The sequence below is a fragment of the Dromaius novaehollandiae genome, chromosome 22 (genome assembly GCF_036370855.1).
Source record: "Dromaius novaehollandiae isolate bDroNov1 chromosome 22, bDroNov1.hap1, whole genome shotgun sequence".
Classification (NCBI taxonomy): Eukaryota; Metazoa; Chordata; class Aves; order Casuariiformes; family Dromaiidae; genus Dromaius; species Dromaius novaehollandiae.
The window spans coordinates 10841445-10867975 of record NC_088119.1 but is presented as its reverse complement, the minus strand read 5'-3'; the positions used below and the strand labels follow the sequence as shown (position 1 = coordinate 10867975).

General features: G+C 63.4%; 1 protein-coding gene across 2 annotated transcripts; it reads left to right on the top strand.

Moving 5' to 3' along the window:
• The first annotated feature begins 176 nt into the window (after positions 1–176).
• JUP (junction plakoglobin) lies at positions 177–25667 on the top strand. Of its 2 annotated transcripts, none has more exons than XM_064524762.1 (15): positions 177–277; positions 14789–15012; positions 16116–16366; positions 16900–17138; positions 17751–17952; positions 18720–18864; positions 19565–19668; positions 21356–21694; positions 22145–22300; positions 22668–22787; positions 22973–23123; positions 23509–23630; positions 23890–23929; positions 24425–24593; positions 24779–25667. In XM_064524762.1, the coding sequence occupies exons 2-14, from the start codon at positions 14796–14798 to the stop codon at positions 24568–24570; spliced, it is 2232 nt and encodes a 743-aa protein (XP_064380832.1). In that variant the 5' UTR covers positions 177–277; positions 14789–14795; the 3' UTR covers positions 24571–24593; positions 24779–25667. The 2 variants fall into 2 exon arrangements, with proteins under 2 accessions (XP_064380832.1, XP_064380831.1); XM_064524761.1 differs by having other exon boundaries at positions 16113–16366.
• Positions 25668–26531: the final 864 nt, after the last annotated feature.

Sequence of the window (26531 nt, the reverse complement as noted above, 5' to 3'; positions counted from 1 at the left end):
CGCTGCCGCGCCCCGCCGTCCCCGCCCAGCCCCGAGCCGCTGGCCAATCGCCTGCCGGGGATGGGCGTGGCCTCCGCGGCCCGGCCAATGGGGAGCCGATAAACACGTCCGGGCTGCGGCAGCAGCCGTCCCACCGCGGGCGTGACGGGCGGGGCCGCGGGCCAATGGCGGGGCGCGGGGCGGGGCGGGGGCGGGGCGGCGCGGGGCGCTGCTCGCCTTTTGTTCGGGCAGGAGCGGGGCGGCCGCCAGTGTCCGCGCAGGGGCCGCCGCAGCGCAGGTGAGCGGCGCCGCCGGGACCGGGGCGCGCCCGGGGCTCGGAGCGGCGCCGGGGCCGGGAGCGCTGGGGCCGGGCGGACCCCGGTGGCCGGGGCCGAGGGCGGCGGGGACGCCGGGAGCGGGCTGTGGGCGGGCGGGGGGGACCCCGCGGCCGGGGAGCGGCGGGGGCTGGCGGAGCCGGGCGTCCCGGGCCGGGGAGCGGCGGGGGCTGGAGGACCCGGGTGTCCGGGGAGCGGCGGGGGCCGGAGGAGTCAGGCGGCCGGGGGCGGCGGGGCTGGGAGGACCCAGGTGTCCGGGAGCGCCTCGCCCTGAGCTGGGTTTGGGAGGATCCCGGCCTCCGCGCTGGGGAGGGCCCGGGCCGCGGCTGGGAGGACCCGGGCGGCCGGGCCGGGAGCGGCGGGGCTGGGGCGGCAGCTCCCCCCCCCCCCCCCCCCCGCGGCGGCGCCTCCCGCGCCCGGGGCAGAGTCTCCGGCTGGCGGCAGAGCTGGAGCGAAGCCCCGAAACGTATTTCTGCAAGGCCGAACTGTCGCCCCGGAGGGCGGTTGGTGACAAGTGTCGCGGCTCCGCAGAGCCAGTCCGACTGGTCCCCGGCGCGGCCCCCTCCGGGGATCCCCCCGGCTCCGCAGCGACTTTGCCACCTGCGGCCCGCGGCAGCCACGTCCCGTCCCGCCCCGCCGGGGCTGGGGCGTGGAGCCGTGGCCGGGCCCCCGGGCTGGCGTGGCGGCTGCGGGCCGGGGGCTCCGCCGGGGCTGCCCGGTGTCCCGGAGCGCTCTGCCCGCGGCAGCCGGTGCACCTGCGGGGTGGCGGGCGCAGGGTCCCCGAGCGGGGACTCGGCCTGGCCCTGGCGGCGCGTCCGGGCCCTGCCCTGCGCGAAGGGGGGGGGGTTCCCCCCGCGACCCCCCCCGAGGAGCTGGCGGCCGATGTCTGCGTGGAGAAAGTGGGGAGATCGGAGGGGGCGAGACTCTGCTGTCCTCTCGCCTGGCGTTCGGCGAGGAGAGAGCGCTCTAATTGCGTTAGCGAAGTGATTAGCTTAATTAATCAGGTTTACAGCGCAGATGAAAGGATAGTGCTGAAACACTGGGAGTTGCCCGGGGAGGAAAAAATGTGGGCTGTCGTACGAGGAACTTGGAGAGAGACGTTGCTGCCGCGAGAGGAGCGTGCGAGCGGGGAAGGGCCGCGATGGCTGGTGCCGCCTGCCCTCGGCCGGGGCGGTCGTGGCTGCGTCGTTCCCGGCGGGAGGTGACCGGGCTTTGCCGTCCGCAGGCTCCCCGGGCGTCGGAGACCTCTCGAGCGGACGTAGCCCGGGAGCAGGGTGGAAGCCAGCCTTGCCAAGCGCTGCTCTCCGGGTGCTCTTTGGCACGGGTGCCGTGGGGGTTTTGGAGGGGAAACTGGTGGTGTGCTGGGTCTGCAGCTGGGGCCACCCCGGTGCGTCCCTGTCGGGGACGTGGGCGTGCAGCTGGCCTCTGCCCTGCTGCCTGGGAGGAGACGGGCCGGGATGGCGTTTGCTTGGCGCGTCGTTCTCCGGGAATGGATCTGGAGAGGTCTGAAGGTCCCTTCCCGTGTCCTTCGTTGATGCTTATTGGAGTAAAAGTGCAGAATGCCCAATTAAACTGTCCGCATCCAACTGTAATTGCTCATCGCGCTGGAGGAGTTCCATGAAGTGTCATGAAAAAACCATTTTACAGCAGATTTGGCTCAAATGAGTTGGCCATTAGGGCAGGAATGTAAAAAGCTCTTGGCTTAGATGGTTGAGGTGTTTTTTCTTCGCGATTGGCTCGTGTGCTGTTCTCGGCCGCGTTAACACGAGCGATGTGGGGATGTCTTCAGGACACCCGGGTCCTTCAAGCTGCCTCTGCTCGGATAGTTTGGAAAGTGCCCGCTGGAAGCCCCCTGCGCGGTGCAGCAGCGACGCGGCAGCCACTTCCGAACAATAGACTTTACGGTCTATTGTCTCGGTGCTGCCGTGCCGGGCGCGTCGCTGCCGGCTCCGGGGAGGTGCGTGTGTCCCTGGCACGGTCCGGAGGAGCCGGCTCTCCCTGGGGCTCCGCTTCCCACTTCAGGCATCAACCTCGGTGGCGCTGGCAGCTTGCGGTTTGGTTGCGGCTGGAGACCTTGAAGAATTTCATCTCTGGTCCCAGCGCTGGATTTTAGCATTAATATTCAGTACTGTCCTAATCCTATTAATTCTGTCCTTTGGGGTTTTTTCACCCCCCCCCACCTGAAATCCTTAACCAGCTCCAGCAGCTGGGATAGGCAACTGTTCTGCAGCTGCGAGGCTTTTCCAGCGAAGGTTGTTCCTGCGGCCATGGCTTCCCTTCCCGGCTGCGGTTCGGTGTGGGAGCACTGATGGCGCTGGGCTTCTAATTGCACCCCCTGATCTCTGGGGTTTGAGGCAGTCCTGCCCCGCGTGCTGCCGCTCCTGGACGGCAAAGCCTTGGGGAGCGATGCCAGCCGCAGCCCTGCTCTGCACGTGGGGGGGGGCAAAGGCTATTTGCAGAGAACTAGTGAGACTTTAATTGCGGTGTCTGTACTGAGGCTCGCGCTAGTCTTGAAACTTCAAATTAGACTGGCTTCTAATTAGAAGCCACTTAAAAAGAATCCAGCTTCTATTAAAACAGCACAAGTCTGCCTCAGACTTCTTGTGGCATTAAAGCCAGCTTTTATCTTTATTTTGGCTGGTGCTTTCCCACCTAGAGGGGCCTGAAGACGGGGCATGCGGCAAGCCTGGGACCGTGCAGCAGCCTGGGCCTGTCCAGGGACTCTCCAGGCCCTGGCATCATGCGAGCACGGGGTGTCTGGGGCTGGTCTGTGCAGGTGGAAATTGTGAGTCTGATGGCAAAATGCTCCAAAAGTTGCACCTTGCAGACCTCCCATGGCCCTGCTGCCTGGCCTGGCTGTTTAGCTGTGCTAAGGCAGTGCGTTAAAATGCAGATGTGGTTACAGCTGGTGAGGGCTTGGGCTGCCTTGGCTCTGGCTGAGTCCCCTGCATGGGGATGGGGTGGCCCCTGCTACCCTCGGCTGGATCCGGCCCTGCATCACCCAAAACACACCACGGGTCAATCCAGGTGTGTTCAGGCCTGTTCTTGCCTGTCCTCACTAAGCCTGTTAATGTTCAGCTGCCTGCTGCGGAAAGCACAGCAGCTCCCTGGGTTTGGTGTGGGTTTTGGGACCTGGGGGTGCTGCAGTCCAAGAGGGTTTGGGGTGACCTGGTTAATGCAGGTTCTTGCACCCCAAAGCTTTGGGGCCTGGGAGCAGGAAGGGGATGCACTAGGTGCTTCTCAGCCTGACCTTCACCACATCAGTGCTTGCTGCTGTTGTCCTCAACATGTGCTTGACCCTGGGCTGGATTTTGCCTTGCAAATTATCCATAGGTTAGTGCATCCTCCTGTCATCCATGTGTTGGTGTCTGGGGGGTGCAAAGACATCTGCTTCGTGGCAGAGGTGCCTCTGAGAGCCCCGGATTAATCCCGCTTGTGCAGCAGAGCTGGCGTGTGTTGCCTTGCACAGCCACTTGCAGAGATGTGCAGTGGGGAGCAGTTCCCGAGCCCCTGTGTCCCCCCTCACTACGTGAGCACAGGAATGAGAGCTGCAAATCCAGCTTTGAAGCTTCCCACTGAGCGAGAGGGCTGCGCAGGGCTCGTGCGTGCAATCGCCTTGGTGCAGGAACCTCCTCACCCCCTCCCCAATTCCCATCTCCTGCGCAGAAATAATGTACTTCCCCTAAATGGCTATAGGGGGGAGAGGTAGGAGACAAAGATGTTTCTAATTAGATAGTGCTTTGAAATATCTCTCTAAATCTGCCATCCCTGATTGGTTTTTCTGCGGATGCTGCCAGGCCTGGAGGCATTTCATACTGCTTCAGTCGTTTGCTTCTGAAATCCCTTTGCGAAAAGGGCAGAGCCTCGCGCTGAAGTGGGACTGCTCGCACGGACGCCGCGCGTGCAGATGCCTTGCATCATTAGGCAGCGTGCTGTGACTTCTGCCTTCGAGATCCAGCCCAAGCGAGTCTTCGGGCTCCTTTGGAGGTGCTGAGCAGGGAGCTGCTGGTTTGGGTGTGGAGCCGGCGGCTGGGCGGAGCGGACTGGCTCAGGCTGCGGAGTGTTTTGTGAGTATCCCGCACCTGGGTCATCAAAACCATTGCTCACCAGAAGCTGTGGAGACAAGTGAACGCCCGTCACCTCCCTGGGCCGGGCAGCACCGCATGCTCCAGCGCTCGGGACGGGGTCAGGAGCTGAAAATAGACCCCAGGCGCTTTTCTTCGGTGACCTTGGAGAAGGTCCTTCACTTCTGTTCGGCAGCTTGCAAACGGGGGAACTTATTGCTGCTCCACCGTGGAGGATGGGAGGGAGGGGAGAACATCTCCAGCAGCAAAATGAGCACGGTCTCCGGCTCCCCGGCATCGCAGGGCAGGCTGGATGCTGCTAACTTTTCCCAGGGTAATAAGCCAGATGATCCCTGCTGATGGGAAGAGCGTTGCAAGCTTCTCCTTGGCATCAGGAGGAGTCTTGCTCCTTAATTAGGATTCTTATGACACTGCCAGTGCTTGGGGTGGAGCTGGGGCTTCTGGGGTGTCGCATCTGTCTGGCTGCAATCCTGCTGTGTGCTGGGCGGTGTGGTGCTGGCTTTTGAAGGCGTATCGCCGGGTAAAACGCGTTTGCTTAGCTGGTGGTAGAGACCTTTGGCCGCAGTAAAGAGCCTTGCTGTAATCACTGTGACACGCAGGCAGAGCCCCGGTGACAAATCATTAACTCGCTCCGACAGGCCGGGCGCTGACGGGTGTTGGTGATAATTTCTTGTGAAGCATTTGAACTTTACAAGGTAATGCACTTGGATGGAGAAATTAAGCTGGGGTGAAGCAATCCTCAGCCTTGTTCCTTTCCCCCTTGAATTCAGCTCTTGCCTGGCAGAACTGGGTCCAGGTGGCAGAATCCTGTATTTTTGGACACCATTATTCTAGCTGGAAACAGTAAGCGAGCCTCAAAGCCTAAATTTAAAAGCCTACAATTATCATGTTCTTAAAGGACAATTTGTGCTTTTTAAAACAAAATTTTTCTTATCCAGATGGAGTTATTGTGATTAATTGTACTGTGCCAGATCTTCTTGTGAACAAATGGCAAGTTTTCCCGGCGATGTTTCAAGCGAGATAGTGAACTTTGAGCAGGGGGACCTGCACGGTGCTGCTGTCCCCGATGCCCCGTGGGTTCCCACGCTAGCGAAACGAGCTGGCCGCGCGCGATGGCGAGATGCGCCGGCTGAAGCCGCTGCCGCGGGTTTTTGGCACGCGGCCGCGAGCCAAGTGCCGTGCTTGTTTCCTCCCGATAAAGCGTGCCGACGGCAGCGCGGCTGCCCCTTTCCGGGAAGCCGGCGGTGGGGAGGAAGCGAGCGGCTGCGCGATGTCTCGCGGCGGGCGGCTTCCTGCGTCCCCGGGAGCAGCGCGGGCTCCTCTCCCCGCTCGCGTTTGCACGGGGAGGGCTGCGACTCGAGGCAGGACTCGGGCGCGTTCGCTGTCTGTGAGCGCAGATGGCTTGTTCCGATACTGCGCAAGGAGGAGCTTGGAGCGGCTGTGGGTTTTCTAGAGCAGCTGTGTGAAGTCTTGCCCCCCTGTCTGGCAGGAGGCCTCTAGGCAGGGCGTCCTTGCTGCATCCGCCTCCGGAGCGCTGCGGGGACCCGTGCCTGGCTTGGTTGCTCGGCTGCTTGTCCCTGTTGCAGACAAATTCCTTCTCCTCACAAAGTGCGAGAACGTCTGGTCTCGTGCTCTGCGTCTTTGTCCTTGCGTCTCTGCTCCTGGTCTTAGCTTGAGGAGGAAAGTGCCTGGGAAGTCCTTCCCTTGGCTCAGGTCCTCCCGTGGGGCCGGGGCCGTGCCAGGCCGCTCCCGTGCTTGGCTCCCGCTGCACGCGGTGCCCGTCGGGTCAGGCTCGTTGCCGCAGCGCTGCCGCGATCCTGAGCGTGCTGGTCCCCGGCATCCCCAGGAGTGCTCGAAAGTCTGTGCAGCGTTTGCAGAATGGAAATAGCACTTGGAGGCTTCCACACCGCCGAACTCTTCCGAATTTACTAATAGGAAAACAGGTCAAGGGGTGAGGGAGGAGCTCAGTGTGGGAGTGTGGCTGTGTGTGTCCTTATTTCGGCATAGCCTGGAAGAGTTGTGTTAAAGGGACACGAGCGAAGGAGTGGCACGTTGCTGACCTTCAGCCCTTGCGTGAAGCACTCCCGCCCAGCTGCAGGTCTGGCAACGCTCATGCTAGGGCTCCTTGGAGCCAGGCTGCAGTGAGAAGTGGTTTTCCATGTGCAGCAGCAACTCCTGCTTGTGGTGGATGGTGGATGTTGGCGGGGGAGGCTAGCAGAGGCCAAGACTTTCCTCTGCAAGCTCCTCCTAGGAGGGCACGGGAAGGAGCCTGCCCGGCAGCTGTGCCGTGACGCTTTGCTGCCCGCAGTGCTCAGACCATCTCCACCAGCGCTCGGGAGCTGGAGGAGGAATACCGCGCTTATGGGCAGGACCAGACTTGAAGGGCGAAGCCAGGCCTTCATGTTAGAAATACTTATTGTCTCTTCCGTCTTAACGGAAGCATTGTTTCAGGGAATAAAAGCTCCTCCGTCCTTTGTCACCAGGTCAAGGGCAGATACCGGATACAGGTGGCTGAGGCAATATGGGGTAACTGGCTTGGACTTCACAGTAGGTAGCAGTCCACCCAAGACAGTCCTGTGGTCCCTTGCCCAAGCCCTTGCTGGCCTTGGAAGATCTCAGTGCTGGAGCAGCCCTGAGAGTCTGGTACCTTGATCTAGTGGAAAAATAGCAGCCCAAGAGGCAGCAGACCTGTCGGATCAGTGCTGGCGCCAAGCACTGCCGTGCAGGTGTGACAGCAAGATCACGCTTGCTGGGCCGGGAGCTCCTGCTGTCCTGTCCGCCCGTGCGGTGGCTCAGCAAACGGGCACCTTGCCCCGCTGCCGCTGTGTGAGCTCGGTGTCCAGGTGTCCAGCACTCCTGGGACTTGTGGTCCCCATGGCCCTCGCGAGGGCTCGTCTGCCCCGCTCGCATGCTGCGGGAGGGGAATCGCAACGGCCAGCTTTGTGCGTGTTCTCACAAGCGGAGAATACCGAACGCTCTTAATGAACACTGCCTTGTCACTTTGATGTGAAATGCTGGAATATTGCAGCCTGGACTTGTGTGCTGGAGCTGTCAGGAACTGCTAATTTGGGTGAAGGCAAAGCGGTTTGAAAGGTTTAGAGAACATGCTCCCTAAAAAAGGAGCTCTGCTTTGGAGAGCATCAGCTGAGCAGAACAGATTGTTGCAGGAGAAACATGCTGCCGAGGCTGGCTTTTGCTGCCAGGGAGCCCTGGGTCTCAGCTGCGCTTTGCAAGGAGGATGTGGTACCCACGGAGCCGTGCGAATAGCAGAAGCAGGGGCTCTGCACCGGGCTTTATCAGCTCTCAAACTTAATCTCATCAGGAGGAGCTGAAAACTAAATATGGGTTTTAAGAGCGTTCTCCAATTAGGGAGTCCAGTGAGTCTGAACAGTGACACTTGCACCCCTCGCTGCCCTGCCCGAGCAACCCAAAATAAAGTTCTCGGAGCCTGTTGCTCGTTGACAGGGAGGCCGGAGCCGCTCCGGACGTGCAAACACCGGGAGAACAAAGGCGCTCGGCTCCTTTGTTTGCCTGGCTGGCGAGGGCAGGGCTGGCGCGGGGCTGGGGGACTGCATTGTGCTATTTTGGCTTGCCTTCTAACAAGATCACTGTTCTAGTGCCTGTCTCCTCCTCATTAAACTTCAAGCTGGTCTCTCATTCCCTTTTGAATTCCTCGACTTGCCTTCACTGTAAAGCCCTCATTGAAACGACTTGTGGTAGCTGAAATCTGACTTTAATACTTTCCATTGATGCTGGTGAAGTCTTGAAAAGCTCCTTTCTCTCCCTCCTTGTGCTGCTTGTTCTTGCAAGGGATCCTTTTCAAATCCATTGAAGCCTTTGTACAGCACTGGGTCTGTTGCAGCGTCTGCCTGTGCTTCATTAGCTGTCAGCGCGGCGGTGGCGTTTCTGGGCTCCAGCCGCCTCCAGGCACCGGGCTGGCGGGGACTGCCGTGGCCAGGCGGTGGGTTGCTGCCCGTGGCACCCTTTGCAGGGGGGTAGCGCAGCCAGGCCACAGCCCTGAGCCTTTCCGCAGGTGCTGCTCGCCTGGGTGCCCCAAGCCTTCTGCACGCCTGGCCTTAGGACGGCTCTGCTGCCTCTCCTGTGAGCCCTGCTCTCCCCCAGCATCGCTGCTATCTTCCCTGCTTTGTCTGAACGACCATTAACTAATCCTCTGGCTCTTCCAGGCGGGTGGGGGGACTGCAGATCACTTGCCTCTAGCATAAGTGCTTCTAAAATAGTGTTTTTTCTTGCATTGCATTTATTGAATTGCCTTAAATGCCTCTTTCCTTTTCTTAAAAGCCTAAGTAACTGTAATTACAATTGCTCACGTGCTTCCTGCAGCCAAGCTCACCCCCTAGCACAATGCAGTTCCTGAGTGGAGGCAGCTCCAGCTCTGCTGCTCTTTTGTTCTCTGCGGGGCCTGCAAAGGATGCTCGCAAGGATGCGAGCTCTGATCCAAGGGCTGTGACGGCCTTGCCGTTCCCATGGCCTTCTCTGTGGTGGGACAGGCCGGCGCGCTCTGGATGCATGCGAGGGCAGCCAGCGATGTGCACAGGTGTCCGCCTGCTCGCAAAGAGCAGTGTGGCCGGGCATGTGGCAGCTCTGTCCTGGCCCGAAATCACCCCGGGTGTTGGTTTTGGGTGCTTTAAAAGGAGTTCTAGTGACCCGTGAAACACTGGGGTTTTCCAGATTCCCAGAGTGAGTGGGATCCTCAGGAAAGGCCCCCGAGGGAGCTGGGGGCTGTGGGAATGGAGGCTGCAGGCTCTGGGTGGCCTCTCCCACCCACTAACAACACCCCTACCCTGGTCCCCGCTCATGTCTGTGACTTAAAGTGGGGGTGCTCCTGTGCCCCCCACCCGCTGACCCAAGGGTGCTGGGTCCCACTGAGTTGCCCGGCTCCCCGCCCTGGGGCTTGCTGCCTCCTCACTAGTGGTTTCATGACAAGAAGCTGAGAAGTCCCTGGGCAATAACTATTTTTGCATGAAACGGTATTTGTCGCTTCCCTGCTGCTGCTTTTCTTGGGCAGCTCAGCCGTAAATCAGTGCGGGCTCTGAAGGCTCTGGCCAGCCTGGAGGAGGAGGAGGCGGCTTGTCGTGGGAGCAGAAGGAAAGGGCTAGTCAGGCGAAAGGATGCGTGTTTACTGGAGACTTCCTTTGCAGACATTGTCTATGCAGAGACGATGCTGTCTGGACTCTGATCAAATAACTCTGGAGACAGATGAGCCTTCTGGTCGGTTTTTTTACAGTAGTTGCAGCTTCCTCTGTTTTTTCACCAGCATTCCTGACTCCAGGAAGCGGGTGGGAGTGGATTTAACCTTTTCACAGCTCATCTCTGCGTTTGGGATGCCTGAAGCTCCTGTTTGCTCGCCAGCTCGGATCCCCGCCAGCTTCGCATCCTGCGGCAGCCCCACGCGGCTCGGCCCGTTCCCGCTGGTGGGGCCAGGGCTGCGGCGAGCTGTGCGGAGGGGCTGGGCTGCCAGCTCTCCCCAACCCCTCCGTCTCTCCTGGTTCCCCCCACATCTGCCCCGCTGCAGGTCCCTGACATGGGAAAGGGACGATTTCCGCATGGGGCTGCAGCTCCGCACCCAGTGCTGGCAGGTCGGAGCTTGGCCGGGGCCTCGGTGGGTCAGTGGTGACGCCGATGATATTGCTGTGTCCTTGTGTACCGTTTCCTCTCCTGGTCTAATGACAGGCTGCTGGGAGGGAGATAATCACCAGGCTCTGGCAGTGAATGTCCTGATGATAGTCAGGTAGCAGAGGGGTCGGGAGCTTGTGGCTGACAGCTGTAGAGCAGCAGATATTTTCGTGGGTGCCCTAAATACACCTCACTTTTCCCTGTTATCTGCACTGCTAACCTCTAGTTCACCTAACTCCTGACTCTTGAGCCTAAGGGGGAAGGAGAGAGGGTCCTGGCTTTGGACCACTGTGCGCTCCATTGCAAGATCCATCTACCACCAAGAGCACTGCTGATGTGGCTTTGCTGCAGGTGGGTCCTTCTGAAGGTCGGACCAGGTCTAACAGCTGTCCCCTGCTGGGGTAGGGTCCATTTCTGGTCCCTGCTGATGGGGGGAAGGAGGACATCCAAGGACAGAGCCCAGCAGTGCAGGGTGTGGGAAAGGCTCATGCCCAGGTGTCTGGACCTCACGGTGTGGTGAGCATAAGATGCTTGATACAGGGCTCAAAATGTCAGCAGCTCTGGCAGCGAGCGATGACATTTGTTGTGGTGGCCCTGTCACCTCAGGTGCCGCCAGCTTTGCTGCCTGCCTGTGCTAGCGACTGAACTCGCGGCGGGCCTGGCTGGGCTGGCTGCCTGTCACCAGGGCGATGCTCCGGAGGAAAGTGGGTCAAGGTAGCCTGATCCTCCTTGTTAAAGGCAGCAGCTGTCAGGGTGTCGCAGTCCCTCCTGGATGGCTCTCGGGGCCTGCGAGCCCTCCAGGGCTGCCCGAGCTCTGTAAAACCTGCTCCCGCTGTCCCTGGGGGGACAAGCGTGGGAAAACCCTGCAGGCTTTTTGCCATCAACGGCCCTTTGCGAACTTGCAGGGGATCCCAGGGGAAGGCAGCGATGTGAACGCATAGCCGCAGCGTTTGCCCTGCCCGGCCGCCTCCCTGGCGTGGGGTGCTGCAGCCTAGCAGGGATCGCCTGGATAAAACGCACTCGCGGCACCTCCTCCCAGCCTCCGGTTGCCTGCCGTGTTCCCTGGACTCCGCAGGGCCAGGAACGGCTCTGGAGCAGAAATGCTGCTTTGCACCCTTGTAGCTCACCCGTCTTTACTGCGTTTGCAAGGTGCTTTCCTGAGCTGTAGCAGCTCACCCGCACGCCGGGCGCGAGGGCAGTGGAGGTGCTGGCTTGTGGTTAGGCCATTATTTTGAGCTGGCTTAATGCTGGTGCTCGTTAGCTTGGACCTGTTCTCCTGCCTGTGCCTTGTCTGGGTCGGATCACCTGAGCTTGTCTCCTCTGAATAGCTCGACTAGCTTTTGATGTCTGTTGGGGGCTCGCGGTGCAGACGGGGAGGAGGGCGGTGGGGGGGGGATGGCTCATGCATAATGCAGAACTGTGTAAAAAGTCAGCGTTTGAGCCGAACTCATGGATGTTTGAAAAATTAAGTGCCTGTCAAACGCCTGCGAATTGCGGAGCAGCCGTTATGGCTCGACCGAGTGCGTGCGGTGTCCGGCCCCTCCTGCCAGGACCGGAGCGAGCGGCAGCCCGTGTGCCGCCGCGTGGGTCTGCGCCTGGGCACTGCAGGGGCGGTTTGTACCCGCTTCGGGGAGGCTGGTCCCGAGCCCTGGGGGGATTGGTGCTCCCTCCCTGCTGAGAAGCAGGTCTTGATGCCCCTGGCTCTGCTCTTCCCTTGCCCCCGTCCAGGGCAGCTTCCCAAACGTCTGTTTGGGGACCTGATGGTATCTCCTGCTGCCAGGCCCTTGCACACAAGCTCCTTGCTGGGCCCCGGGTTTTGTGATGGCTCACGTGAGCCCCGGCGGTGCCAGCTCCTCCGTCGCGGCTGTCCGTGCCGCGGGAGCACCGCGGGGCCACATCCTGCCAGCAAACGCAGCGCGCTTCCCCGCCTGCCCCGGCTCCGGCGAGAGCACCGCGTCCTCCGCTCCCCTCCGAGGTGCACGCGGGCTCCAGGCCTCGGCGCTTTCTCCTCCGCGGACAGGGAAGCTTTTTCCCTCCTGCCCTCGGTGCTGGCCCCGGTCCTTGCTGGCGTGCCAGGTTTGGCAGGCTGCGGAGCCGGAGGGGGTCACACAACCCGGCTGGGCCTGGTCCTCGGCTTGTGACGCGGGCACTGAAACCTGTCCTCGGTGGCAGCGGGAGGGACGAGTCTGCTCCAGGGCTGTGCAAGCGGCCCAGAGCCTCACCGCCCCTTGGCAGCCTCCCTTCACCCAGGGTGGCCGAGATGGGAGACTTGCTCCCCCAAATACTGGTGCAGGAAGCCTGTAACTGCATCTTGGTGCTGCCCGAAGGCTGGGGCACCTTCTCGTTGGGCTCGGGGGCTCTCCTTGCTGAGCCCCCCGCAGCGAGCAGCAGCCCCAAGCACCCGCGCGGGGCGGAGAGCGGGGCCGAGCTCGCCCCCGGCGCCGTGCGTCAGCCAGCTCGCTGCCGTGCCAAACGGAAAACCCAGCTCCAGCCCGCGCCCTGCCCTGGGAATGGGCTGCCTCCGGTAGCTTCCATTAGCGGGTCTCTCCCTGTCTTTTACTGCCTTATAAGCATGCATTATGCACGACCATTAAAGTTGGAGCAGTGCTTAGTGTGCGCGTTGCTGCTTTGGAGCTCGGCGTTGCGCTGAGGGGAGCAGCGCCCTGCAATGCTCCGGGGGACCGAGGCAGCGGGCTGCGCTGTCCCCGCGGGTCCCCAGCGCTGGGGACGTGCATGGCCGGGGCTGCCCCGGGCTTGTGCTCTCCTCCGCCCGTGGCTGCTCTGCTCGGGCCCCTCGCTGGGTCCCTGCCTCCGCCCAGCCCGTGCTCGTCGGGAATGAATTTTTGTACCTGGGCTCGGATTTTTTCCCTGTGAGCGTCGGCTCGGGAGGGCTCGGCTGCTCCTTGGGAACAGCCCGCAGCGCTGGGGCGAGCCGCGCCAAGCCCGTGCGTGCCGCACCACGCCGTGCCGTGCCGGCCCCTGCGCTCTGCGCAATCCGCGTCCTCGGCCACCTCCCGACGCCCTGACTCAGCCGCCGGCGTCGAGGGGGCCCGGGGCTCCCGGCCGGGGCTGCCCGCCCTGGGGGTCCCGGCTGGGCCGTGCGGGAGGGCACCAGGGACCCGGGCCAGCGGTGAGCTGGGCTGGCCCCTGGCTGGAGCGGTGCCACGGGCCCGCGGCTGCCCTGGAGCAGCTTGTTGCATGAATCAGGGCTTGGTGGAGGGGGTAATTAGGCCTGTTTGGAAGCGCCCGGCGCTGCTGCTCCCGGCTGCGGTGGCTGCAGCGCGGCGGCTGCTCCCTTCGCCTCTTATCGAGTCTGAAACTCTGACTCATCCCTCCACCCCTGCGCGGCTGGCGGGGCCTCGCCGGGGGCAGCGGGGCGAGCGGGAGAGGCGCTGGGGTCGGTCCGGGCAGCCTGGGATGCCCCTGGGATGCCTCCCTCCCCTCCGGAGGGGCTCCGGGGCGGGCGCGGGGGGGGGGGCCGGGATGCGCTGGCCGGTGACTCACAGCGCTGCGGCTCTCGCCTGCCCGGTGAGCTCATGTAGGCTTTAACCCTTCCCCATGCAAATTCTCCAAGCTAAACCAAGGAAAAACTAGCTCTGCTCCAAAACGGATCTCAGCCCATCTGCCCTCGGTCCTGATCCCACCCGCCTCGGCTCCGCCGTCCCCGGGAGGCCTGGGATCGCTGCAGGGCTGCGGCAGGGCGCAGAAAACCCGCCTCGCTCCCGCGCCGCCTCCTTGGCAGGAAAATGGGTGCTGGGCTGAGCTGCTGCCTCTGATCTGCCGAAGCCCGGGCCCGGCCTGCTCGTGCTGGGGGTCGGCGCCGCGGGTCGGGACGCGAGAGGTGCTCTGCCCGCCGGAGCGGGGCTCCCTAAAATAAACGCACCCGCTGGTTCTGCGCAGAGCTCTCTGCCCCCCGCGCTCCCCCAGCACTGCCGGGAAGAGCAGGCATCGCTGCGGGCAGGAAGGAGAGGCCGGGGCTTGGAGCGGAAAAAACGCGCCGGGTTAGAGCAGCTGGGGAGGAGGTGAGGCTCCCAGGCGCCCGGGCTGCGTCGGCGAGGCTGGGGCCGGGTCCCAGCCTGCGGTGCGCAAACGCAAGCTGTCAGCTTGCACCCGAGCCGCGGGGACCCCGTTCCTGGCCATGGCTGTCCCCCCAGCCCGGGCGATCCCCGGGAGCCGGCACCCAGGATGCTGCTGCTCGGTGCGACCCGGGGAGCGCCCGGGCCCCCAGCCCCGCGCCTGCCGGGAGCGCCCCGCCGGAGAGCCGAGCCCCGGCTCCGTCTGGTTATTTTTAGTCGCGCCAGGAGCGTCCCGGAAGGACCTCTGAAAGGCTGGTTTTATTCTTAGAGCCCGAGCCCTGTGGCTGTCCTCAGCTCCCCGCCAGGTCCCGTCTCCGGAAGCCGGTCTCTAAGAAGCTGTGGCGCGCGGGTGGTGCCCTCGGCGCAGGGCAGCCCGCTTGCACCTCCGCCGCGCGGGCCGCGGGCTCGTGCGGTCTGCGCCGCTCGCAGCCGCCGTTCGTGTCTGAACACGAGCGGCAAAGTGCTGAGCTGTGGGTTCGTCATCTCGGTGCCGCCTTTCATCTCGCTCGCAGGAGGAGGGCAGATAGCGATCTGCTCGCAGGCTGCGCTGGGCTGCGGCGGGCGCGGTGCTGGGGTCCGTAGCGGTGGCTCCGCGCCGAAAGCAGGGGCAGCAACGTGCCTGCGGCGGCCCGGGCCCGGCTTTGCCCGAGGCGTAACTCCTGCTCTCCCCGCCCTGCAGAGCAGCCATGGAGGTGATGAACATGATGGAGCAGCCGATCAAGGTGACAGAGTGGCAGCAAACCTACACCTACGACTCGGGCATCCACTCCGGCGTCAACACCCAGGTGCCCTCCGTCAGCAGCAAGTGCATCGGGGACGACGACGAGGTCTATGGCAAGCAGTACACCATCAAGAAGACCACCACGAGCTACTGCCAGGGAGGCGGCCAGGGCCAAGCACAAGGTAGGGGCTGCGGGGCCTGGGCTGAGCAGGCACCGGGCCCGTCCGTGGCTCAGCTGCTCGGTTCCTGCCTTCTTCCACCTCCCCCGCACGCTCTCCCATGGCCTGCGCTTACTGCGCTCGTTCTGGGCACTCCTCCACGGAGCCTTCCACACCCTGGGAGTTGTTGCTGCTTAAAATACACTCCCTCCTGTCCTCCTTCCCTGCGCTGAAAGGCTCTCGCATCGGGGCGGCGCGCAGCCAGCCCGCGCTAGTGCTGAGCTGTGCACACGCATCCAAGCACGCCGGTCGCTTGGCTCGAGATGGGAACATCTGATCCCAGCCCACGGAGCGGCCGTCTGCTCTGCTACCTGCCCGCTCAGGAAACCTGCCTCGGCGCAGCTTGCGAACTTGTTGGTGTGTGCCGTAAATCCCTAACGGCTGTCCCGTCTTTTCCTGCTGCCCCCTTTCCTCTGCTGCCAGGGCAAAGCAGTGGGAGGTGCAACCTGCAGCGCCAAAGGCGATGCTTCCCCTAGGTTTAGCCCTTAAAAGAGGGTTGAGTTGCTCCAGTCGCTGCTGAGGTTTCCCCTTGAGGAAGGGCCCCTGGAAAGTTTAAGCCCCGGTTCCCATGGGGAGGCAGAGCGCCGCGGAGAAGAGCAAACCTTCCTCAGCCCTGCGTGGTCCCCGCTCCGCGTGCGGCGGTGGGAACTGCAGGTCCCACCGGGGATGGTGTTGAACCGCTCCGGGTTCCTGGCTGCAGCAGCTCTGCCCCTCTGGGCTTCATTTGTTCCAGCAGCCTCACGGGGGAAGGCCTCCGTATCCTTTTCGTAATCCCCAATGCCATCTGGTCCCAAGTTGCAAATACCCTTACTTTTTTAATTAACGGGCCTTGTGTGACAATTGCTTAATCACGCTGCCTAATTGAGTGTTGTCTTATCTCTGTGCTGCCGTATCTGTTTGCACTTTGAAGTCCTGGCTCCTTGCAGAGCGTGCTGGGACTGCTGACGTTGCCGGTGTCATTGTGCTCCGCTCTTGCTCAGCTAATTGAAATTGGGAAGCGGCGCTGGGAACGCTCCTCAGGGAGAGCCTGGAGCCTAACGCTGCCTCCCCGTCTCTCCCTGCAGCAGACATGGAGGCTCAGCTGGCCATGACCCGGGCCCAGCGCGTCCGGGCTGCCATGTACCCCGAGACGGTGGAGGACCGCTCTCTGCTCATCACCACCCAGATGGAGGGGCAGCAGACCAACGTGCAGCGCCTGGCCGAGCCCTCCCAGATGCTGAAATCCGCCATCGTGCACCTCATCAACTACCAGGACGACGCAGAGCTGGCCACCCGCGCCATCCCGGAGCTCACCAAACTGCTCAACGACGAGGACCCGGTAAGGCGGCGCGTTTTGCTTGAGCGTGTCTCTGGGCTTCCCGCTGCCGGGGCGTGCTTTCCCAGCACAGCACCGCAGCCGGGCTCTCTTCCTCCCTGGGTCCACTACCGCTTGCTGCTCTGACTTGGCGCTTGCGACCCTGGCTTCACACCGACACTGAGAGCTTCTCGCCTGCTCGCAGTGCTCCAGATCCCCAACCCTCTGCCCTCCCGCTTCCCGTCCCTGCGGAGCGTGTGTGTACCGTAGTCCTGAGCGTGCACTGCCGGCTGCTGCTAACCGCAGCAGTTCCTGGAGCAGCGTGGATGGGGCTTGTCAAAAAGAGCAGCCCCCGGAGGCGCTGGCTGGGCCCGCTCTGCTGTCGGACGCCGCCTTCCCAGCGGGGCAGCTGGGATGCAAGGCAGTCCCAAGCCAGGTCTTGCCCGGCGGAGCAGGGCCCCTCGTGTACCCAGGGAGGCTGTTTTGGGACGCACGTCCCTGCCGTGGAGGGCAGCAGCGGGACCCCTCCAACCCGCCGACTTCTCTCCCCACCCCAGGTGGTCGTCAGCAAAGCAGCCATGATCGTGAACCAGCTCTCCAAGAAGGAGGCGTCCCGCCGCGCCCTGATGCAGTCGCCGCAGATCGTGGCGGCCGTGGTGCGCACCATGCAGAACACCAGCGACCTGGACACGGCCCGCTGCACCACCAGCATCCTGCACAACCTCTCGCACCACCGCGAGGGCCTGCTCTCCATCTTCAAATCCGGCGGCATCCCGGCCCTCGTTAGGATGCTCAGGTGTGGAGAGGCAGGCGGGGAGCCCGGCACGGCCTCTGGGGTGTCTCTGAAGGGACAGTAGAGCCGAGATGTCCCTCCTTGCCTCGCTGCGAGCCCCGTGGGGGTGGTTCCATGGTGCCCCGTGGGTAGTACTACCTACGGTGCCCCATGAATTGGGGCAGAAGGCTTGTGTAGAGTGAGATGTACATAGGCCTGGGTCTGTCGTCTCCACTCATGCCAAAAAAAGGATGTGGGAGACCTTGAGCCTGTTTAAAGTGGGCAAGCCCTGGGTGTCTGCTGAGTCTGGAGATGGCATGGATGCAGGAGGAAGGGAGTGACCCCTCATGCTGCGTTGTCCATGGGGCGATGCCCAGAGATCTGGGCTCAGTCTTTGCTGTACTTCAAGGAGGAGATGCTCCTTTCACAGGGAGGTTCCTCAGCAACCCTGGGGCTGCAAGGCATGGCAATGCTGTGCCCCATCCGCGCCCCAAGAGAAGCGTGGGGACCTGCTGGAAGTCCCTCGGTGGGACATGCCGCGCGGGGCTCTTGGCAGCCCTCGGGGCCGCGTTTGGGGTGTGGTGAGCCCAGAGGCTGCTGCCCACACTAATGTGGCTCTGTGCCGCCCGCCTGCAGCTCGCCGGTCGAGTCGGTCCTCTTCTATGCCATCACCACCCTGCACAACCTGCTGCTCTACCAGGAAGGGGCCAAGATGGCTGTGCGCCTGGCCGACGGCCTGCAGAAAATGGTTCCCCTGCTCAACAAGAACAACCCCAAGTTCCTCGCTATCACCACTGACTGCCTTCAGCTCCTCGCCTACGGGAACCAGGAGAGTAAGGTGAGCCCCGGGGAGCCTGGTCCCCCTCGGCCGGCTGTCTGCCTCGGCGATGCCGGGGGCTGCTGATAGAGGGAGGGATGGAGGCGGCTGCAGCTGCCCAGCCTTGCTCCTCCGGTGCTTCCAAACTCGCAGACAGAAGCCCGAGAGGGCAGGGATGGGAGCACCCGCCGTCTCGGCCCTTCTGCCTCCCGGCAGCGGCCGGAAGCCGAGCAGTTGCGTTGTCTGCAACGCTGTTGCGTCCAACTTCCTGCAGGTGGAATGTCCCCAAAAGCACGGAATGTCCCCAAAAGCGCAGACTGTCCCAGTCCGGCCGGTAGATTGGCTCAGCTGGGTTTCTCCCAGTGCCGCTCTGGGCAACACCTCTCTCTGTGTTGTCAGGCTGTTTCCCTTCCTCCTATGCGCTAATCGTTCCAGCCTCATTTGGCTGCGCTACGTGGGGCAGCGAGGTTGGGTCCCACTGACCTGCTCTGCCGCTGGCTGTGGCGGGGGGCGATGCTGCCTGTCCTATCCGGGGTGGCAGGACGGGGGATGGCCATGCACGGGGCCCTTTTGGCCAGGGAGAGGGAAGGGGTGCGGAGGCGATGCGTGGCCACAGTAGAGGCAAACTGAAGTGCTCCCGTATGCGGAGAAGTCGGCCTTCTTGCCTGACTTGCATCCTGACTAGCGCGAGCTGGAGAAACTGGCCCGGTGTTCCTGGCAGCCGCAGCCCTGCTCGCAGCCCTGCCAGAGCTGCCGCGTGCCCCAACCCTGGCCTTTTTGTCTTGCAGCTGATTATTTTGGCCAATGGAGGACCGCAAGCCCTGGTGCAGATCATGCGCAGCTACAACTACGAGAAGCTGCTCTGGACCACGAGCCGGGTGCTCAAGGTGCTGTCGGTGTGTCCCAGCAACAAGCCTGCCATCGTCGAGGCTGGTAAGGGTGCTGCTACTGCAGAGATAGTCTGTGGCCTCCTTGCGAAGCAAACGGGAGGATGATGGTGGTTTAAGGAAGATGTGGTCGAGGATGACAGGCCTCCCTGAGGCTGCTCTCCAGGACGCGCTTTGGGCAGGACCCCAGAGCTATGGGCTCTGGCCTTGTCCTCTTGCAGCAGCGGCTCTGGTTGGCCCTGCCTGTGCTGGCCGCCAGCCCTGATGCGATGTGCTGACCGTCCTGGCACTGCTTGCTCCCTGCCCCATGGGCGCAGGGTGGCCGGGGGAGACCCTAGGGACTCCGGCCACGGAGGAGTCCAAGGGGTGGCTGTCTTGCCTCGTTCAAACGGCCGGGAGCTAGTGCCACCTCACAGCCGACGTGTAAGACAGTTCGCAGTGCCTTGCACAGCCTGCTGAGACCACCTGCGCGTGGCCTGCTCTCTTGCTGTAGAAGCCTGTCAAGACGCTTTCCCGGGAGCGTGTGGGCAGGAGCCGGTCTTGCTGGCCGGCAGGGAGCTGCCTTCCTGCACTGTATTTAGCCTCAGCTAAAGGAGGTTACATCGTGCGTTGGAGGCATCAGTCAAGTGGTATCCAGCCTACGCTTGCCATGCAAAGACCTGCTGTTGCTCCCTTTTCCTCTGTGCTGCGGAAGCTTTGCATGTTTGGGTATTTATAGACGAGCTGAGTGTGTCGTTTCGCGACAGGCGGCATGCAGGCCTTGGGCAAGCACCTGACCAGCTCCAGCCCCAGGCTGGTACAGAACTGCCTCTGGACCCTGAGAAACCTTTCCGACGTGGCCACCAAACAGGTGAGTGTGCAGGACCCAGAGCTGTGCTTCAACGCAGGTTTTGGAGAGCTTCTCCAGGCCACAGCTGGGGACGGTGCCAGTCTGCCGGGCGCTCCGGGCATGCCCCTCTGCCGAGCCGCTTGCTGATGCCAGAGCAGCAGTTCCAAAACGTTGTCCTCACCTGCGAGTCCCTGCGAGCCGCCGGCCGCGGCGGGTGCTTGCCCTGGGGCTGGCCGAGAGCGGCCGTGCCTGGGCCCTGCGGAAGCGGGGGCTGCCTGGAGTCGCAGGAGGCTGCTCCCTGCCCACGGCTGGTCCCACCCCAGCTGCCTGTGTCACCGCACTGCCAGCCCTCGTGCCACGTCCCCGGCTGGGGGACGAGGCCACCAGCAGCTCTGCTCACGCACTCAGCACAGCATCGCTGGGGCTGCTGTTTGCTCTGACTCACAGGAGCCTCTGCCAGACTCTCCTGGCAGGCGCTCGCTGTCTGCCCGGCTCCGTCCCCCAGCCAGGGAGCTGCTAGCGCAGCACAGCTGCAGCGGGAGCCGGGGGACACGGCGGAGGAGCTGGTCGGCAGCCGGCTGCAGCGGTGACCCGGAGCTCTGCTCCAGGGCTGCCCTTCCCAGCCCTTCGCCGCCGCCTGATGCGTTCCCCATGTGGTGCGCGAGCCGCCTCTCCGCACAGATTAGCGCCTGATGCAGCGCGGAAACTATTTGGGCTTGCGTTGGAAGGCATGTAACTCGGTCCCCTGGCCCCGCCGAGAGCGAGGGGAGGATGTGGCCGTGTCGCCTTTAACTCCTTCCTGGCCCTGCCCCGCTGCTCGCGGCCGCCCGTGCAGCTGCGATCCTCGTCGCGGTGACCCCGGGATTGCTCAGGGAGCGCTGGCTTCTCACGCTGCCCTGAACAGCTGGAGGTCGTATTGTTTGCCTGTTTCCAGCAGGGAAAACCTGGTGGAGATATTAAACTCTAAGTAAAGCCACACATGTCTGGAGCGCCTGTCACTCACGCTCGCCAAACAATGCAGAGAAATAGCCGTGGTTACATGAGCCCGGAGGACTGGGATTCTTGTGCTGGGAAAGGCTGCAGCGAGCGAGGCTCCCCTGCAACCAGTAACCCCGCCTGGACGCGAACAATTGCTGGCCTTTGGCATGGGGAAGGGGCCGGCTGGGGGCCGTGGGATTGCGCAAGTCCTCTGCGTGTTGAAATTTGGCAAGCTGCAGGCCCGGACAACAGTGTCTTTTGGGCCTCAGAGGGAGGCCGGTTCCCAGAGAAGGGTCAGCGGCTGAATGGCGCACTGTAGTGCCCAGATGGGCAGAGCTCCACGCGTCGCGGCTGGATGCGAGCGCCGTCGCCCTGCCTTCGCTGCCCGCAGAGTCGGAGGAGAGCAGCGGGGCAGGGGCAGAGGGGAAGCCGGGGTCCTCCCGGGAGGGCTTGGAGGTGGACGCGCGGGGCCGGGGTCTGCAGCGAGGAGCTGTGTGACCTCACGCAGCTGCAGACGCCCACGCTTGGATCTCAAGGGAGGTGGAGTCGGGTTTGGGAGGAAGAGCACGTATCTGGGGGTAGATCCCCTGAATGACGAAAGGAGCCGTCCTTGCAGGAGGGGAGCTGCTCCTCCCTGGCGCAGGGCGTCCTCCCCATGCAAAGGGAAAAGCGGCTCTGATTCCCCGCGCCCGGGGGGGGTAGCTCTGACCTGTTGTCCCTGCTCCTGCAGGAGGGCCTGGACGGCGTCCTCAAGATCCTGGTCAACCAGCTGAGCTCCGACGACGTGAACGTGCTGACCTGCGCCACCGGCACCCTCTCCAACCTGACCTGCAACAACAGCAAGAACAAGACGCTGGTGACGCAGTCTAACGGGGTGGAGGCCCTGATCCACACCATCCTGCGGGCGGGCGACAAGGAGGACATCACCGAGCCGGCCGTGTGCGCTCTGCGGCACCTCACCAGCCGGCACCCCGAGGCCGAGATGGCGCAGAACTCCGTGCGGCTCAACTACGGCATCCCGGCTATTGTCAAGCTCCTCAACCAGCCCAACCAGTGGCCACTGGTCAAGGTGAGAGGCCAGCGGGCTTGGGGACGAGGGGAACCCAGCGGCTGGGCTTGGGAGAGCTGCTCCGTGGCAGGGGCGCGTTGCCCGTCGCAGTGCTCGGCTGGGTTTGCAGCCGGTGCTGCGCGTGGAGCCTGCTCTGGCTGCTGCTGTTGCAGCCACGTTTCCGTAGGGAAACTAGCTTGCCTTGATGGCAGCTAATGGGAGGAAATTGCTCGTGCCCTGCTGCTTTACTGAAATCAATATTTGCCCCGGGCCGCCTCCGCAGGGAGGGAGGCGGATCCGGTGCCGGAGCGCGGCGGGGCTGCGGGAAGCTGAAGTCAGCGCATGCCGCGCCGAGGGGGATGGGCCGGGCTGGGACCGGCGCTGAGAGCTCCTGCAGGGACCTGCCCGGCACACGCTGCTCCCGTCCCCGTCCCCGTTCCAGCTCAGCCTCTCCTTCCTCTCCTCCTCCAGGCTACGATAGGTCTGATCCGCAACCTGGCCCTGTGTCCGGCCAACCACGCCCCACTCCAGGAGGCCGCCGTGATCCCGCGCCTGGTCCAGCTGCTGGTCAAGGCTCACCAGGACGCTCAGCGTCACGTGGCGGCGGGCACGCAGCAGCCGTACACGGTGGGTCCCCGCAGCGGGCTCTGCCGGGTGCCCTCGGCTCGGGCGAGCCGTGCCCCTCTCCGCCGCTCCCGGCGTGGCCCGGCTCCCCCCAAAAGCCGGCTGTCCCCGGGGTGCTTCGGTGCAGCAGCTCTTCCTCTGCCACCCCTGCGGTCGCAGGAGCTCTGCCTGCCCCGAGTGGCCCAGTGCCACTCGCGTTGCAAAGAAACAGCCGCGCGGTGACTGACCCCTGCCATGCCGGGCACTGCCGGCCCCATCCCCTGCCCCCTTCCTCCAGGCTGCGTCACCCTGTCCCCAAACCCCGGGTGGCACCGTGTGGCCGTGCCCTGCGGGCTGCCCCGGCCCTGGCTGAGCGCTTGTCCCCATGCAGGATGGAGTGAAGATGGAGGAGATCGTGGAGGGATGCACAGGAGCGCTGCACATCTTGGCCCGGGACCCCATGAACCGCATGGAGATCTTCCGGCTCAACACGATCCCTCTCTTTGTGCAGGTCAGGGCTGGGGACAGGGAGGGCCGGTCCCGCCGGCCAGGGCCGTGCCGTGCCGTGCCACCTCCTGTCCGCAGCCCTGCGACGGGTCGGGCCCGGCTGGCAGCGCCCGCGCGCGTTGGGCTGCATCAGGAGCACGACGGCAGCCGCGCCGGCTGCTTCATGTTGCTGCTAATCTCTCCTGACAGCTCCTGTACTCGCCGGTGGAGAACATCCAGCGCGTGGCGGCTGGCGTGCTGTGCGAGCTGGCCCAGGACAAGGAGGCAGCAGATGCCATCGACGCTGAGGGGGCCTCGGCTCCGCTCATGGAGCTGCTGCACTCCAGGAACGAGGGGACGGGTGAGCACAGCCGTGCTGTCGCGCGCCAGGTCTCCTCGCGGCTCTGCCCCAGCCTGCTGCAGCCCGTCTGCCGCTTCGGTCACCCCCAGGGTGGCATCGCCTCGAGAGCAGCTCGCTAGCGGGTGGCGGGAGAGACTGCCCGGGTGCGGGGCAGAGCAGCAGCCCTGCGAAGGGAGACGGTGTCGGGGCCCGGGGGCTGCCGCGCCCTGAGGGTGCGTGGCTGCTCGGATGGGTCCATCGTGACAGTCCCGCGGTGGCACAGACCGCAACGAACCCAGAGCGGGCAGCCGAGCCGGGAATCGCGGGGCCGCCTGCAGCGAGGAGCGAGGCTGCCCGTGCTGCCGCCGGGCACGCGGGGCCAAGGCCGCCTCCCTTCCCCCTGCAGCCACCTACGCAGCCGCCGTGCTCTTCCGAATCTCCGAGGACAAGAACCCCGACTACAGGAAGCGCGTGTCCGTGGAGCTCACCAACTCCCTCTTCAAGCACGACCCCGCAGCCTGGGAGGCGGTGAGCAGCCCCCGCGGCGCGGCGCTAAGCCAAGCCCTGCCTGGCCCGGGGAAACGGGCCCCCGGGACAGCTGCGCTCTGCCTCTAAACGCCGCCGCCGCCTCCTGCTCGAGCTCCGACGGGAGCAAACGGCCGGAGGCGGGAGGCAGCCGCAGCCCCGGGTCGCGGTACCTGCAGCCGCGGGATGGGGCCGAGCATCGCGTATGAGCTGAGCGCCCTGCGCACGCGTCCCCCTCTTAAACCGCCGCCTTCTTTTGCAGGCCCAGAGCATGATCCCCATCAACGAGCCCTACTCAGACGGTGAGCGCAGCGCGAGCGCTTCCCGCGGGGTCCCCCCCGTTCGGGCTCTGCGCTGGCAGGGCAAATGCGTCTTCTCACCAAAGCCGAGCTGATTTTAAACGCTCTCGACAAGTTGGCTTGGGCGGCCGCCAGCGACGTGCCAGCCTGGCCTGCCTGGGGATGCTCAGCCCGCCGCTCGCTCGCGTGGGGCTGCCCCCGGCCGCGGCGGGGGGTGGCTCCGGGCCGTCCTCCAGCTCCCGGTGCACGGGGCCAGCCGGCGACGGGCAGTGGCTACCGGGGCTAGAAATAACCCGCGGGCGACCTGCCCTGCCGCGTGCCTTCGTGTCTGCGCGCTCGAGCCTCCCACCCCGTGCGCCTGGGCTGGCCCGGAGCGGGAGGACGGCGAACGGCCCCCGCATCCCTCGCAGCGCCGCGGGGCACCGGGAGGGTGGCTGAGTCCCGGCGGAGCCTCACCGGCGCGAGCTGAGGTTGCTCCGTGTCCCTTCTCCCCGGCAGAGCTGGACCCCGGCTACCGCCCCATGTACTCGGGTGACATCCCCCTGGACCCCATCGACATGCACATGGACATGGACGGCGACTACCCCATGGACGCCTACAGCGACGGCGTCCGGGCGCCCTTCGCCGACCACATGCTCGCCTAACCCGCCCCCCGGCCCCGCACCAGGTAGGGACGCGCTCGTCGCCGGGGCGCAGCGGGGTCGGACCCTCGGGACCCTGCCGCGGGGGCGCGGGGCCCAGCCGGGCCGGGTGCTCCTGCCCGCTCTCGCGGTGACTCGGGCGGCCGGGGGCTCGGCTCCGCTCCGGAGCCCCCCGCGCCTGCTAACGGGGCTCTCCCCTGCTGCGCCGCAGGTATTTTCTCCGTACAGAAGAGAGTGGCCCCAGAGCTGAGCATTCGCAAGAAGGGCTCAGGAGACAGAAGTGCCTGAGACGACAGACTTTTCCTTTCCCACGAGAGGTTTTATTTTTCGATTTTTTTTTTTTTTTTTTTTTTTTCTTCGCTGTGGGTCTGTGGAGAAGGTCCTTCCTCCTGGGACTGCTTCGAGCACCTACTGCCGCATCCAGCATCCAAGATACTGTTTCTGAAGCTTTAAAACACACAAATCCTGCATTATTATCAACCTTTCATGGGCAAAATAGTCTTTTCTATAAATATATATTTCTTTTTTATTTTTAATATGGTGCCAGCGGCTTTCGCCGTCTTTAAGTTTGTGCTTTCTAACTTCCCCAATATTTGTTCTGTGTGTTAGTGTTCTAGAAAAGGAATCTAACATGGGGAAAAAGCCTTTGTTTTCTGTGAGCTTTAACTTAATCGGATCAATCAGGAGTTTGCTGAAAACAAACGGTGCTGTATCCCAGGACCTTCGTTTTAGCCATGGGGATGTCTGCGGTTTAATTCTTTCCGATCAGCCGTTGGGGAGCTGACTCTGTGTAACTACCTGTCCTAACCGTAACAATAGAGGAGTGACTCCAGCATTAGGAACTGTGTCCTTGTACTGATCTTTGTTGCACACTTTAACCTGTTTCCCTTCTCTTTGGTGAGTGGTGTGTTTCCGTCCCCTCTTCCCTTATCTAATGCATTTTTAAAAGAGGCTGTAGATCTGATGGTGGTTTAATGCTTCGACTGGAAAGGGATGGACAGTTACTGGAGTGTGGTTCAGGAATGGAAGATTTTATTATTTCTGTAAGTTGTTTTTGTATAGACCAAAGCAAAGAATAAAATAACCCCCCCAGCCCCGCGCCGCGGTGAGCCTGTTCTTCCGGCCGCTCGGGCAAGTCACCAGGGTCCCTTTGGGAGCGGGGCTCGGCGGAGGCCGCGGACGGGTGCGAGTGCCCTGGCGAAGGTGGGCATCGGCCTCGGGGGAGGAAGGCTCAATGCTCGGGTGAAACGACCTCCCCGGGTGCCGGGGACCGCGGCGGCCGGTCGGGTCCGCGTGCCAGGGCACCAGATTTGCAGCCCTGGTGCAAAACAGCAGCTACGGCCGAGGCAGGGCATGCGCTGCGCCCGCTTCTCGCCCTCCCCTCCCCGTCCCCTCGCGCTGGGTCGTTAGCATGCTGACTCCATCCCGGCTTCTCCTCTGCTCTGTCGGGAGGTAAAAACTCCCAGTAATTAAGATGTTTGTTCATTAAGCAGCATCACTGGCGTCTCAGCTCTGCTGCTGTGCTGAGCTCATCTTAATGAGCTCGAGGGGATAAACACACTCGCTGCGAAGTGAGCCTCGCTGATTGATGGAGCGAAAGCTGCACGGAGCTGCAAGAGACGGGGTTAAAAAAAGTGATTTACTCCCGTCCGACCTAGTTACCTTCTTCTGAAGCCTGGCTGTAATAGCAGGAACAGATGGCACAAGGAAATATTCCTAACTTAAATGCTAGCTCCGCCAGCTGCTCCCTTCGAGAGCAGGGTGGAAGCAGAGCCTGGCGCCAGGCTGGGATCGTGCTGGGAGAGGGAAACTGTCTGTTCACAAAGTTACCTACAAACTTCCCGTCTGCCCGGCGGCTCCGCGGGCGCTTCCCGGGGCCTCGGCACGGGGACGTGCCCGGAGAGACGCGAGGGGACGGGGACGGTGGCCACCGGCAGCCTGCCGCCCCGCGCTGCCCCTGGGCT